This window comes from Dendrobates tinctorius, unplaced genomic scaffold, assembly GCF_039654945.1.
Source record: "Dendrobates tinctorius isolate UK_male_01 unplaced genomic scaffold, ASM3965494v1 ptg000166l, whole genome shotgun sequence".
Taxonomy (NCBI): Eukaryota; Metazoa; Chordata; class Amphibia; order Anura; family Dendrobatidae; genus Dendrobates; species Dendrobates tinctorius.
In genome coordinates this window covers 14144376-14160155 of record NW_027361833.1, presented here as the reverse complement: position 1 = coordinate 14160155, position 15780 = coordinate 14144376, and the positions used below count along the sequence as shown (strand labels likewise).

The window sequence follows — 15780 nt, the reverse complement described above, 5'->3', positions numbered from 1 at the left end:
AGTTCATAGACACCAAACATGTCTAGGTTCTTTTTTATCTAAGTGGTGAAAAAAATTCCAAACTTTATTAAGAAAAAAAAAATTGCTCCATTTTCTGATACCCATAGCGTCTACATTTTTCGTGATCTCGGGTTGGGTGAGGGTTTTTTTTTGCATGCCGAGCTGACGTTTTTAATTATACCATTTTGGTCCAGATACGATCTTTTGATCACCCATTATTGCATTTTAATGCAATGTCGCGGCGACCAAAAAAATGTAATTCTGGCGTTTTGCCTTTTTTTCTCACTACGCTGTTTAGCGATCAGGTTTATTCCTTTTTTTTATTGATAGATCGGGCGATTCTGAACTTGGTGATACCAAATATGTGTGTTTTTTTATTGTTTTATTTTGAATGGGGTGAAAGGGGGGTGATTTGTACTTTTATAATTTTTTTTATTTTTTTATATTTTTAAAAACATTTTTTTTCACTTTTGGCATGCTTTAATAGTCTCCATGGAAGACTAGAAACTGCCTTAATCTCATCGGCTCTGCTACATACAGGCAATGATCAGTTCACCTGTATGTAGCAGAATTGCTCACTTGCTATGAGCGCCGACCACTGAACAGCGCTCACAGCAAGTCAACAGTGACAACCATAGCGGTCTCCACGAGACCTCTTTTGTCATGCCAACCCATCGGTGACCCGCGATCACGTGACGGGTGTCACCAGTTGGTGGATTTCTGGCGCAATTGCCAGAAGCGCATGTTATATGCCGCTGTCAGCCAACGGGGAACCCCCTGACACTGTCCAAGGACGCGGCCTGGGGTCAGGTTAAAATAAATGACGCTCTCACAATACAGTTGCAATTGGAGAATCGGGTGCTGGTGCAACAGAATACAGACGTATTCTCAGAGTTGCTCGGTGATGGGTGTATCCAGTATGACATTGTCACCGAGCTCCGAGTTAGGGTACGGATGAAACCGTACCAAGTGCCAGAAGCCAGGAGGCAAGCCATCGCGGCCGAAGTGAAGCAAATGCTTCAGTTGTGAGTTATCAAGGAATCCCAAAGTGAGTGGGCTAGCCCCATTGTACTAATTCTAAAGCCAGACGGGTCATTAAGTTTTTGTAATGATTTCAGAAAATTAAATGAGGTTTCCTTGTTTGACCTCTATCCATTGCCCCTTGTGGACGACCTAATTGGAAGACTGGGGGAGGCCCAGTGCTTCACCACGCTCGTTCTCACCAAAGGTTACTGGCAGGTCCCATTGACAGAATCGGCGAAAGAAAAGACCGCTTTTATAATGCCAGAGGGTCTCTGTCACTATGTCATCTTTCCTTTCAGATAACGTGGGGCTCCAGCCACATTCCAGAGGCTGATGGACATAGTATTAGATCCTCATCAGAAGTAGGCGTCGGCATTTAGCATCAACTGGAATACACACACGTCCCAGGTACAAGCAGTGCTGAATTCTCTCAGAATTGCGGGGTTAACAGCGTACCCGAGAAAATGTGCAGTGGGACTCACGGAAGCCCTGTACTTAGGATATGTGATTGACTGCGCGATTACCAAACCCCAAATAAACAAGCCTGAATACATGTGTGGAATTCCTAACAAACAGGCAACCCCTACATGTATTCAGCCTGTCTAGCAGCCGCAAATCATGCAGCTGCGTTGACAAATACTACGGTAAATCTCTGAGCACACCAAAATACTCGGAGGACACCCGAACATGCTCGGGGAAACCCGAGCAACGAGTATACTCGCTTATCACTACCTGGCATCCCTCAGCATAGCACAGCAGTGCAGTTGCCCATGGCAACCGGTCTCAGATACGGACTGTCTTGATTCCTGGCAGCGATTCGGAGGATACCATTTGTTTTCTGTTTGTGAGCATGTTGAACATTGAAGAGACTTTGTTTTTGAACTTTCTTGTGGTCACTGGGGCCTCCCACAGGTCTCCCAGAGGAAGCAGGAGCAGAGAGAGATTGCTTCAGGCCAGATAGGACCTGAAGCACCTGACTGTTGGGGGTGTGGCCTAAGCTCTGGAGAGCTATGAACTGAAGGGAAACTCCTGGAAGGGTAACTACGGGACAAAGTTACCAAGGGACGTAGACAGGGACATAAACCAGATCAGGCTTGGGTCAAAGCACGAGATAGCATGACAGTACCAAAGGATTAGACAGAACGGATAGTCAGGACGTAGCAAGAGATCAGTAAACCAGAACGGCAATAGCTGGTACAGAAACGGCAGGCAAGCACGCAACGGGGACAGACCGGGTCAGAAGCCAAGATATCAAACACAGGAGCATGCACACTGCATAAGTGCACAGGGGTCACTTAAACTAAGCCAAGGGCAAAAGTATAGCTGACAAAGAACCCTGGTAAAGAGTAAGTATAAATACCCCTTCCAGATCCAGAAAGAGGCCACATACACTTAACCCTGCGAGTGCAGGGCAAGAACCCTATCCAAACCATGACAGGTATGTGTAGAGATAACCAAGCACTGCTCATCACCTGCCCAATACAATCCCAACTGTGAAACATGGTGGTGGCCGCATCATGCTCTGGGGATGTTTTTCAGCTTCAGGGACAGGACGGCTGGTTGTAAGTGAAGGAAACATGAATGCGGCTAAGTACAGAGATATCCTGGATGAAAACCTCTTCCAGAGTACTCTCTACCTCAGACTTGGCCGAAGGTTCACCTTCCTACAAAATAATTACCCTAAACACACAGCTAAAATAGCAAAGGAGTGCCTTCAGAACAACTCTGTAACCATTCTTGACTGGCCCAGCCAGAGCCCATGACCTAAACCAAATTGAGCATCTCTGGAGAGACCTGAAAATGGCTGGCCACCAACGTTCACCATCCAACCTGACAGGACTGGAGAGGATCTGCAAGGATGAATGGCAGAAGATCCCCAAATCCAAATGTGAAAAACTTGCTGCATCATTCCCAAGAAGACTCATGGCTGTACCAGCTCAAAAGGGTGCTCCTACTCCATACTGAACAAAGAGTCTGAATACTTATGACCATGTGATATTTCAGTTTCTCTTTTTTAATACATTTTCAAAAATTTCTACATTTCTGTCTTTTTCAGTTAAGATGGAGTGCAGAGTGTACATTAGTGAGAAAAAAATGAACTTTTTTAAATTTACCAAATGGCAGAAATGAAACAAAGAGTGAAAAATCTAAAGGGGTCTGAATACTTTCCGTACCCACTGTGGGTGGTTCTGAGCATCTAAAGTTCTGCTTGAGTCATATTTTAAGCCAAAAACATAATTTTCGCAATGTGCCAGGTGCATGTTGTCAGTAAATATGGTAAATGAGTATGGCGGTATAATAAAGATTTCTTTAATTCTAGTTCTTATTTCATGACATGTTCTCTTTGGCTACCCTTATTTCCTTGCAGACTGATTAATTATGCTGTTTACTGATAATCAGGACTATATTCGATTTACTTTGTGATTGATTCCTATTAGGCATTGTTGATGCATATGAAGACCTTGAATGTGAAGTTGTATGGCATCCAGGATTCGGCTCACCAGACACAGGCAAATTCAATCTGTGTGTACAACAGCGAAATACACACAAGCTAAAATGCATTGCAGAGGTAATCAGAGCCATGGCGTCATGGATTGTATCTAATCTAATATATAAAGCTCAAGTGTGTGTGTATGTGTGTGTGTATGTATGTCCGGGATTGGCATCCACACCATTGCGGCTACAGCCACAAAATTTGGCACAGTCACACGTCTGGACCCGGAGAGTGTCCTAGGCTATGTTGTGAGGCGAAATTTTAACCCCGCGCATTCCAATTCACCAAACAATTTTGCCCCTATGTACATAATGGGGAAAAAGTGTGTGTATATCAAGCCCCGCCCCTCATTATGATGCAATAATGGTTGCCATGGTGACGCTGATGTCATCATAGATTGCAAGCCCCACCGCTCATTATGATGACATAATGGTTGACTATGGGTTGGAGGATGTATGATGGGTATATGAGCACGGGACTATGGGATGGAGGATGTGTGATGGGTATATGGGCACTGGACTATGGGATGGAGGATATGTATGACGGGTATATGGGCACGGGACTATGGGATGGCGGATATGTATGATGGGTACATGGGCACGGGACTATGGGATGGAGCATATGTGTGATGGGTATATGGGCATGGGACTATGAGATGAAGGATGTGTGATGGGTATATGGGCACTCGACTATGGGATGGCCAATATGTATGATGGGTATATGGGCATGGGACTATGGGATGGAGGATGTGTGAAGGGTATATGGGCACTCGACTATGGGATGGAGGATATGTATGATGGGTATATGGGCACGGGACTATGGGATGGAGGATAACTATAATTTGCTATAACTAACCACAGTTAGTTACTATGCCCGGGCAGCGCCGGGCTCTTCAGCTAGTCTTACAATAAAAATCTAATCTTACAATAAAAAGGAATGCATGGAAATGGCGATTGGGAGGCACTAATGATTTTTCCTTCATTTACAGATTGGATCAGCAAATGTCCAGTTTACTGAGCAGAGAATTCTTTTCCATCATGCTCCAATTGGTCTATCGACCTTTAAAACGGCCATTATTCAGAACACTGGAATGAACCATGCATACTTTCAGGTAACCATTTAAGAGCTCGTCTTACCCATTAATCTGTGCTGTCTTGTGATATACAGCACCCCTATACATTTTGCACCCACTTTGTTTAACTGTGGCTCAACCATACTTGACAGCTCCCTCTGCTTTATTATCTAACTTCACAGTCAGAGCTGGCACCGCCCAGCCTCAGTGTCAAACCCTGCCCTCTGCACAATTTTTCGCATTGCACCCACAAACTTAATGGAATTTATTGGGATTTTATGTGTTACTAGCTGAAGAGCACGACGCTGCCCGGGCATAGTAACTAACTATGGTTAGTTATAACAAATTATAATGACTATAACTGTATATAAAGCTGAGTGTATAGCCCCGCCCACGCCGCATAGCCACATTCACTATAATATCCCACATCATCCCGTCAGCCAGAGCTACCAGACTACTATCCCTAATATCCCATATCGTCCCGTCAGCCAGAGCCACCGGACTACTAATATCCCACATCTTCCCGTCAGCCATAGCCACCGGACTACTAACCCTAATATCCCACATCATCCCGTCACAGTCGCCAGACTACTACCCCTATTATCCCACATCATCCCATCAGCCAGAGCCCTTGGACTACTAATATCCCACATCATCACGTCAGCCATAGCCACTGGACAACTACCCCTAATATCCCACATCATCCCGTCACAGCTGCAGTACTACTACCCCTAATATCCCACATCATCCCATCAGCCAGAGTCACCGGACTACTACCCCTAATATCCCACATCGTCCCATCAGCCAGACCACATCATCCCGTCAAAGCCACCGGACTACTACCCCTAATATCCCACATCATCCCGTCAGCCATAGCCACCGGACAACTACTCCTAATATCCCACATCATCCCGTCACAGCCGCCGAACTACTACCCCTAATATCCCACATCATCCCGTCAGCCAGAGCCACCGGACTACTACCCCTAATATCCCACATCATCCCATCAGCCAGAGCCACCGGACTACTCCCCTTAATATCCCACATCATCCCGTCAGCCTGGGGTAAGAACCAGAGTGCTGAGTGGAAAGGCCCTAACTTCCATACCAGGGATCCCTTTAAGAGGGAAGATGTGCCTATTGGATGGAGGATGTGTGATGTGTATATGGGCACGGGAGGGGGGGATTCATTTCTGTCGTGCTCTTCTCCTTTCTGGGGGGCAGACAATGGCTGGGAGCTTATGTTCCCAGGGATGCTAGATTTCTCTCACCATGTCAGTGTCTGCTGAGGTGTTTTCTGGAGTGGGAAAACTGTTGCTCATAGCAACCAATCACAGCTCAGCTTCTTTTAAACAGCTTTGGTGAAATGAAAGATGCTTCGTGATTGGTTGGTGATACACACACACACACATTCATTTTTATATATAGAGATATAAAACAATTTAAAAATGTGGAAAAATTCATGAGGTATGAGTACTTTATCAATGAATTGTATATACAGATATAAATATCTCTATATATATCTATCCTACAGATTTTGTCATTTTTCATACAAATATTATATTAAGTGTTTTTTTTTGTTTCTTCCCCCTTCCAGGTTGTAGATATTAGTCCTTTGCCTGGCATGACCATTACTCCATCACAAGGAGTAATCCCTGTAGGAGGCCATGCTGCGCTAACAATCTTCTTCACACCAAGAACAGTCATGAAATTCGATACTAGAATTGAGGTATATATGTATTTCATTTGCTGGTAAAACATATTGACGCATTTAGTATTATTATTCAATTTTTTCCTAATTTAGATGTAAATTGAGACGGTTAAAATATTGCATCTGAAATTGCAACAAATGTGCGCCTTGTCTTCTCATCCTGTATGTCATCCATTTTAAAAGGCTCCATTGTAAAGATTTTATAGGGACTTGAATAGGACTTTATACATTTTTTTTATTTGTGTAAAAAAACAATTACATGCTCATGTCAAAAAGTTTATTGACGGACATATGGATGTGAAAACTATACATGCGGAACATACAAATAAACTCCTTATACACCTTAGGCAGCTATGCTTTCCACTCTTCTTGCCCCATTATAAATACACACTCATATTGTCTGGGTGTGCATATGTTTTAACCCCTTAATAAAGCAGCCAGTTTAGATGTTCATGATCAAGTCCCATTTTTTTCAAATCTAGCATTTGTCACTTTATGTTGTAACATCTCTGGAATGGTTCTACATGTCCTATTGACTGTATAGAATGCATTTTTCTGACAAATTGTACCTTATGTTAGTGGTAACTAAAGTTTATGTTTTGCGCTTACATATGAATATATCTGAAATTTGTTGAAAATTTAGAAAAATTATCATTTTTTAAACTTTGAATTTTTATGCACCAAAACCATCACATAACACATAAAAAGTAATAAATAACGTTCGTCATATGGCAACAGTACTTTACATCAATAAGCATCATTTTTCAAATGTGGTTGTAAAATACTGGTCAGCAAACATCATGGCTTGGAATGGAAGGAGCACTATTTAATTTTTGAACCACATATTTGGCTGCAATAGATTGCGGACATCATGTTGTATAGGCAGCGCCCCTGTGGTGCCGAAATAGAAGAAGCGACTCCATTTTGGAAACTACACCTTTCAAGAAATTGATCTACATGTAAGTGTGGGGAGCATTTTAAGCATACAAATTTTATAAAAGTGAATTTTATACCATTGGGTCATGAAAATGTAAAATTTGTCTGCTTATATGATGAAAGAACATTATTTTCGGGATGTTTTTGCTTATATTTCTTGCGGTATTCACCGTATGGGTTATATAGGTTGATAATGTGGTTTTTTTTTTATATTTTTGTTCTTAATGGCAAGCCATTTGATTTGTTTTTTTGTGCTTTTTCATTACATTTTACAAGTTGTTGAACTGCTTTTGTACATTTTTGCTTAGTCCCACTAACATTTTACAATTTGATTTCTGTAATTATGCATTAGACCTATTAGTTTTAATTCAACAGGTGACTTAGAAGACTTGGATTATGGCAAATCCTAACAGGCCACCGTATCTAGCAGACCAGGAGGCCATTTCTTGGGTGCAAGTTGTTATAGCTATCATTGGCAACCCTGCAATTGAATCACGTGGGTGCTGATGAGTTGAATGAAGGAGCATCTCCTTGATAGCCATGTAGTCACTGCTTTTACTATTGAGGACAAATAATCACAATCAGTACTAGCACCAACCGTGGCCATTGCTGCCATGTGTCAGCTGTATTTATAGCATACAACTGGCATCCATTTCAGCCTGGAACTTTTTTTTTTGGGGGGGGGGCACTATACACTTAATGCACAAATCTGTAAAAAGGTAGTACTTAGAAACAAGGCCCATTAAACCTTTAACATCAGCCAATTTACTTTTTAGTCTGAAATAAAGACAAATTGCCGGTCATTAAGTTGTTAATTAAAGGATAAAAATTAAGAAAGCTAGAAGCCTTTGGCAGTGCTTTTTTTCTCCTGTGTAAACAATAAATTGGACATGTTAGCATCCAACATGTCCAAACTTTGCTTTTTCCAACATCTGATTCTGGGAAAGACCCTGGAGATTCCTCCATAATTAGCTGGTGGGTTGGCAATCAAAGGGCACATTTATAAAAGGCAAAGGTTATAAAGGGCATAAACCAGTAGCATAAATTTATTTATGTTATATTATGGGGGTAATCTTTCCAAAAAGAACTGCAACATAGTCCTGCATGATTGTACTATATGGTAGTACACACAGTTCCCATGGCTCCTTAGCACACAGTATTAGGGAAGTGTACACCCTAATGAAGCCTCTCTGCTCACAATTATGTGAAGGCTTTAAAGGAAATCTGTCAACAGATTTTTGCTTCCTCATTTGAGAGCTGCCTGATGTAGGCAAAGAGAAGGTGAATCCAAAATGTATCACTTAGATTACTGGGTGCAGCTGTTCTCACATAATCAGAGCTTTTAGATTTAGCAATGAAGCAGAGCTGAGGAAGATAACCCCGCCCACACCAGGGTCTGTAAATGCAATATCAATTTACAATGAGGTGCCTGTCACAGGAGGGGGCGTGTCAAACTACCAGGTGCTGTGTCCCAGCAATGATAAGTATAAAGTAGATATGACAGGCTCAAACCCCAACTTAGGTGCTCTGGGAAAAAACAAGACTAAAGTATAGGAGTAACCCCGGCACACTAATAACATGAAAGTAAAGTCTTCTCAACGACAGTCTTTAATTGTTGTGATTTTATTGATTGTGAAAAAAAAGGGTGGTGTTACAATCCAAAAAAGGGTGGTGTTACAATCCAACGTTTCAGCTCTACATCTCGAGCTTTCATCAGGGTTATGACTAGATCCTTGGTTTTGAGGTGTGTGAATAAGTGGTATAGGTTTGCCTTTGTAATCCAGCTGCTGGAACGGTACCTATAGTAACCACGATGTGTAGGGTCAGCACGTGACTCCCGTCCTTGTGTCCTAAATCTAGTCAGGTGTGGAGGAGGCCGGAAGTGACTTCCGGCCTCCTCCACACCTGACTAGATTTAGGACACAAGGACGGGAGTCACGTGCTGACCCTACACATCGTGGTTACTATAGGTACCGTTCCAGCAGCTGGATTACAAAGGCAAACCTATACCACTTATTCACACACCTCAAAACCAAGGATCTAGTCATAACCCTGATGAAAGCTCGAGATGTAGAGCTGAAACGTTGGATTGTAACACCACCCTTTTTTGGATTGTAACACCACCCTTTTTTTTCACAATCAATAAAATCACAACAATTAAAGACTGTCGTTGAGAAGACTTTACTTTCATGTTATTAGTGTGCCGGGGTTACTCCTATACTCCAGCAATGATAAGCACTTGGTGCTAAAAGAATCATTCCACGCAAACAAAACCTTGATAAGAGAGGCATTGCTGAAATCTATGTTTTAACCCCTACAGCATGTTGTCTTCAAATTACATAGCAAAAATCTGCTGACAGATTCCCTTTAAGGTGGCTGATTTTTAATTTTTTTAACAATTGATCCAATAGAACGAGACGACTCATTCACCAGATGCAACAGTTTGTCAACCCATGTTCCATACATACAAAACCACAGACCCAGGTTAGGGCATGTTTTTTATCTGACAAATTGTAAACTGCAGCATAATTCACTTTTTCTGCCTAATAATTAAAAAAAAACAATCTAAAATTAACTAAATCATGAAAATGGCAAGAATTGGATTATTAGCATTAAGTGCATCGAAATAAAGGTGAATTGACCTATACTGATACAGTTGAAAGCAGCCATGAAAGAGGGTGCAATCAAATGATTCTTCCTCCTCAATCATTATACCTCGGCATCTCAGTGCAATGGGCGCAATGATGTCACTACAACGTTCCTGTTCTGCCAAGCAATGCAGAGCTGCAGAAGACAAGGTGAGCACACTGGAGCAGCGGGGAGTCGAGGAGAGGTGAATATTTTCTTTATTTTTTACAGCCAATGAAAACATTTTGGGACCCATTATATTTCACTGACAAACAAAAGGGTAACAATGTTTTGAACTTTTGACTTTCAGACTCCATATCTCACCATACACTACTGCTTTGAACATGAGACTTCCATCATTTTATAGATAATCATCTTGGCTATCTCATACATAAATTTGAAGTGAAACTATTTAGCATATGAGTTATGCAGATTCTTCTCATGTGACTGCATTGATACTGTTTTGCTTCCTGTATAATACAAAAATACAACCTGATCTCACAGTCCCTATTAGCTCAGTGTGTTGTTAGGTTGATTCCCAAGGGAAAGGTCACTGGTTCGAATGGATGAACAGCCATGAAGAAGATTTCCCAAGAAAAGAGAAACAGCATCATCCAGCTCATTGATAGCAGTCTCTCGACCAAGAAAATTTCCAAATTGCATCATGTGAGTGCTATGACAGTTGGAAGAAGACAAAATGAAGTCCGTCTATCCATTCAAAAGCCAAAAGGTGAATGTCCAGGCAAAATATCTGAGTTAACAAGACGGCTTATCACAAGGTCTATCAGTTCTGCTGTGACAAACACTGCAGTGGAGGTGACTCTTATGCTTCGTAATAATGAGATCACAGATGTCCATGCAAGCACCGTGGGGTGCACGTTACACAAGTCTGGCATGGTGGCCTCAATATCATCATAAGAAGCGTCGGCTCGAGATTGCAAAAAAAGTATGGAAAGTGGACAGCAATAGATTGTAAACTGGTTGATTTGGAGCGATGAGACAAAAGCCAATAGACTAGGCTCTGATGGGTGCAAATGGGTTTAGAAGAAACAAGGGAAAAGGGGCCATGGATTGAGAAATTGAAGCAACTGTCAAGTTCAGTGGAGGAAGCCTAAGGATATAGGGCTGTGGCATTGGATACTTGACCAGAAACAATGGTGGTCTCAATGATGAGCACTATGTGACGAGTTACTAATACACTCGAGTACTATGGGTATGAAAAGAGCAACATAGTGCTCCAGCAAGACACTGGGCAGTCCCCCTATATGGTGTTACTAAGAGGTTGTGAACCAGAAGCCCTGCATTCCCTGTGTGAACACTGCCACATGCGGATTATTTCTCCTGCGCTGGTGTGCCACACGGCCAATCCCTTATTGTAGGCTGGCTGTTTCATTTGGTATTTATGCACCTGTGCAGCTGCCATTTTACTTGGGTCCGCTGCACCTTGTATTAGTGCAGATGCATTTAGGCCTGTCTGGTTTGTATCTGAATTTTTTGGAGGATTTTTTTCCGCTTTTTGGGGTTTTAACTTTTGGAACATGTAGAATAGGCCTGCTATCAGATTTCGGTGAGACATGCTTGAATGCTTGACAGTGTTGAAGATGCATAACTAGTCATATGCAAAATAGTTGCAAGTAAAATTTCTGTGTGAGATAGCGAAGATGATTGTCTATAAAATGATAATAGTTTCACATTTGAAGCAGTAGTAGATGGTGAGATACGGAGCCTCAAAGTCAAAATTTCAAAACATTACTACCCTTTTGTTCATCAGCAGGCTTGGACTGGTACATGGGAGAACAGGAGAATTCTCCGGCGGGCCCTGTGCAAGAGTGGGCCACCACCCTTTTATATGAGCAGTACTTGGCACAATATTCTTGAGTCACTAGGTACAGACAAAGGTAGCATCTTATTGATTTAACAATCTACCCAGTCCATCTAATATATAAAGCTCAATGTGTGTGTGTGCATGTTTGTATATATGTATGTGTGTATGTCCGGGATTGGCATGTGCACCGTCGCAGCTACAGCCACAAAATTTTGCACAGTCACACATCTGGACCCTGAGAGCGTCATAGGCTATGTTGTGAGGCGAAATTTTAACCCCGCGCATTACAATTCACCAAACAATTTTGCCTATTATTCTTATCATTTCTATGGTGTTATCGTCCTTCTGTAAAGCTGGAAATAACACAATTTATTACCGTGCCAACACAGACCACCCTCTGACACAGACTGCAGGGGGAGCCCAGTATCACACAAGATAGGATTAGATACACGGCTTAGCAGTCAGGATCACACAGGATAGGATTAGATACACAGCTCAGCAGTCAGTATCACACAGGAGAGGATTAGACACATGGCTCAGCAGTCAGTATCACACAGGATAGGATTAGATACACAGCTCAGCAGTCAATATCATAGAGGATAGGAATAGATACATGGCTCAGCAGACAGTATCACATGGGATAGGATTAGATACACAGCTCAGCACACAGTATCACAGAATAGTGTTAGATAGACGGCTCAGCAGACAGTATCACACAGAATACGCCTCCAATTTCCAGTTCAAACAGAATAGGATTAGATACACGGCTCAGCAGTCAGTATCACACAGGATAGGATTAGATACATGGCTCAGCAGTTACTATCACACTGGATAGGATTAGATACATGTCTGAGCAGTCAGTAACACACATAATAGGAGTAGGTACATGGCTCAGCAGTCAGTATCACACAGGATAGGGTTATATACATGGCTCAGCAGACGGTATCACACAGGATAGGATTAGATACACTGCTCAGCAGTCAGTATCACACAGGATAGGATTAGATACACAGTTGAGCAGTCAGTAACACACGATAGGATTAGATATACAGCTCAGCAGAAAGTATCACACAGGAGAGAATTAGGTACACGGCTCAGCAGACATTATCACACAGGATAGGGTTAGATACACAGCTCAGAAACAAGATGTGCCAAAGGAGAGGACATTTTCAGTCCTAGAATTCCACTCTTTCCATCTGATTTGTTTTTTGATTTTAAACGCCTCCAGTTTCCAGTTCAAACAGAATAGGATTAGATACACGGCTCAGCAGTCAGTATCACACAGGATAGGATTAGATACACTGCTCAGAAGTCAGTATCACACAGGATAGGAATAGATACACGGCTCAGCAGACAGTATCGCACAGGATAGGATTAGATACACAGCTCAGCAGACAGTATCACACAGAATAGGATTAGATACACGGCTCAGCAGTCAGTATCACACAGGATAGGATTACGTACACGGCTCAGCAGTCAGTATCACACAGGATAGGGTTAGATACACGGCACAGCAGACGGTATCACACAAGATAGGATTAGATACACTGCTCACCAGTCAGTATCACACAGGATAGGATTAGATACATGGCTGAGCAGTCAGTAACACAATAGGATTAGATACACAGTTCAGCAGAAATTATCACACAGGAGATGATTAGATACACAGCCCAGCAGACATTATCACACAGGATATGGTTAGATACACAGCTCAGAAGCAGGATGTGCCAAAGGAGAGGACATTTTCATTCCAAGAATTCCACTCATTCCATCTGATTTGTTTTTTGATTTAAACGCCACCAGATTCCAGTTCAACTGCTATTTGCAATGTCCATTAACAATGCTCAGGGACAGTCCTTGAAAGTAGTAGGGATCGATTTGAAATCTCCATGCTTTTCTCATGGTCAACTTTACATGGTCTAGTCAAGAGTTGGAACTGCCAAAAATCTGTTCATCTTTGCACCGAAAGAAAAAAACAAAAATGTTATTTATCAAAAGGCTTTGAATGAGTTGAAAATAAAATACTATCAATACTTGGGTAATCGTTTAGTTAATTTGTGTTGCAGATTTGTAGTGTTGAATATATGATGTGAAATGTTTTTATGTGCAATATAATCATTATAATCTGTTATAACTAACCACAATTGGTTACTATGCCCCGGCAACGCCGGTCTCTTCAGCTGGTTGTTATATAAATTTGTATTTGAGGATAATGTCATAATTGCATATAGCTGAAAAGTGGGGCCCTGAAATTGGTTATTGGTGGGCTCTTGGCACCCCTGTGTGACACTGCTCGTCAAGTTATATGTAAGGCTATATAGAGCCATTACATTATATTATATGGAAGACTATGGTGGTGACCATTATATTACGTGGAAGGTTATATGGGGGCCAATACATTAAATGGAAGGCTATGTGCTTGCCATTATATTATACTGAAGGCTATGTGGGGGGCCATTACATTATATGGAAGGCAATATGGGTCCCATTATTTTGTATGGAAGGCTATATGGAGCCATTATATTGTATAAAAGGTGATGTGGAGCCAATATATTATATGAAATGCTCTATAGGGGCAACTATATTATATGGAAGGCTATGTGGGAGCCATTACATTATATGGGAGGCTATGTAGGGGCCATTACATTATATAGAAAGTTTTGGGGGGCCATTACATTATAGGGAAGGCAATGTGGGGCCTTTATATTATATAGAGGCCATGTGGGGTACATTATTTTATATGAAGTGCTATGTGAGGCCCGTTATATTATATGGAAGGTTATGTATTATTTGCATCATACTGTTTGTAGGGCTATGTAGGGTCATTATACTGTTTGCAGGGCTATGTGAGGGCCCTCATTCTGCTTGGAGGGCTATATGGGGGCCATTATACAGTGTGGAGAGTTATGTGGGGGGCCATTATACAGTGTGGACTTTTTTGGGTGGGGCAACATACTGTGTGGTGGCCTACATATTTTGTGAATGGCTGTCTTGGGTACAGTAGGGTCATCATACTGTGCATCTCGAGGGTTTAGTGTAAGAATTCACTGTGTGGGTATCATACTGTGTTTGGGGGGAACTTTTGTTGGCAATGAAAAGGGAATCTAAGGCTTCAATAGGAGGAAAGTTTCTCAGTTAGGGCTTCAAAGTTGTGGGATATGCTCTTCTGTGTCCCACCGAATATTATTTTCTTTTTTTTTATGGCTGGGGTAGTGGGAGGTTAGAACGTGTGCAATAGAGCCCCATGATTTCTGTGTATGCCCCTGACTATATATCTAATCTAAAGCAATATAAAGTTTTTAACATGTCGTAAAATATTGCATTCATTTTCCTGTGGTTTTTGTTATGCATCCTTTTGCCTCTGAGTGAATAACATGTATTACTCTTTCCTGTCAAGGTATCAGTGCGGAATGCAAAGTCTTTAGAATTAAGAATTGGAGGCTTGGTCGTGCCATCAGAAGTCGACATTTCTGTAGTAAGTAGGAGCTTTGCCTTCATTTATTGTGACATGTATTGGACATTTACTAAAATCCCGTCAGGATTTTCTTATAATTTAGACCAAAAATAAAGTACGTATTGCAGTGTTGAAGAAATAACACGATGAAGCGCATTTCACTCTGATTGCTTGAGACAAATAAATGCATTTGTACATAATTTGGTGTTCAAAGGAATTTAGCTGAAATTGTGTCTGTTCCTCATGGATAACCCTGAGCACTCACCAGTAAAGTATTGTCTGGAAAGAGCAGATTTGTAGAGCAGCATTATTAACATCTAAATAACTTGTCAGGTTACAAGAGTAATACTTATGGAGAAATACTAAGCCCCAAGCCAGATATAGTGCTCAGATGGTCTTATATTTGTGGAAGGATGGGGAAGCTTGAAATAGTTTGACTGATGAACTGGAAGAAATTGATGCTCAAATTGTGATTTTATAAGTGTTTATCTCAGTGGTTAGTACTGTTGCTTTGCAGCGCTGGGGTCCTGGATTCAATCTCCAACAAGGACATCATCTGCAAGGCGTTTGTATGTTCTCCCCGCGTTTGTGTGGATTTCCTCCCATACTCCAAAGACATACTGATAGGGAGTTTAGAT

General features: G+C 41.7%; 1 protein-coding gene across 1 annotated transcript in view; it reads left to right on the top strand.

Annotated features, from left to right (window-relative positions):
- The window catches only part of CFAP47 (cilia and flagella associated protein 47), a 926770-nt gene that overhangs the window by 134606 nt on the left and 776384 nt on the right, over nucleotides 1-15780 (top strand). The window contains exons 17-20 of the mRNA XM_073550693.1: nucleotides 3462-3592; nucleotides 4506-4628; nucleotides 6186-6317; nucleotides 15086-15163. Of these exons, the coding sequence (XP_073406794.1) occupies nucleotides 3462-3592; nucleotides 4506-4628; nucleotides 6186-6317; nucleotides 15086-15163 (464 nt within the window). The remainder of the gene's footprint in view (nucleotides 1-3461; nucleotides 3593-4505; nucleotides 4629-6185; nucleotides 6318-15085; nucleotides 15164-15780) is intronic.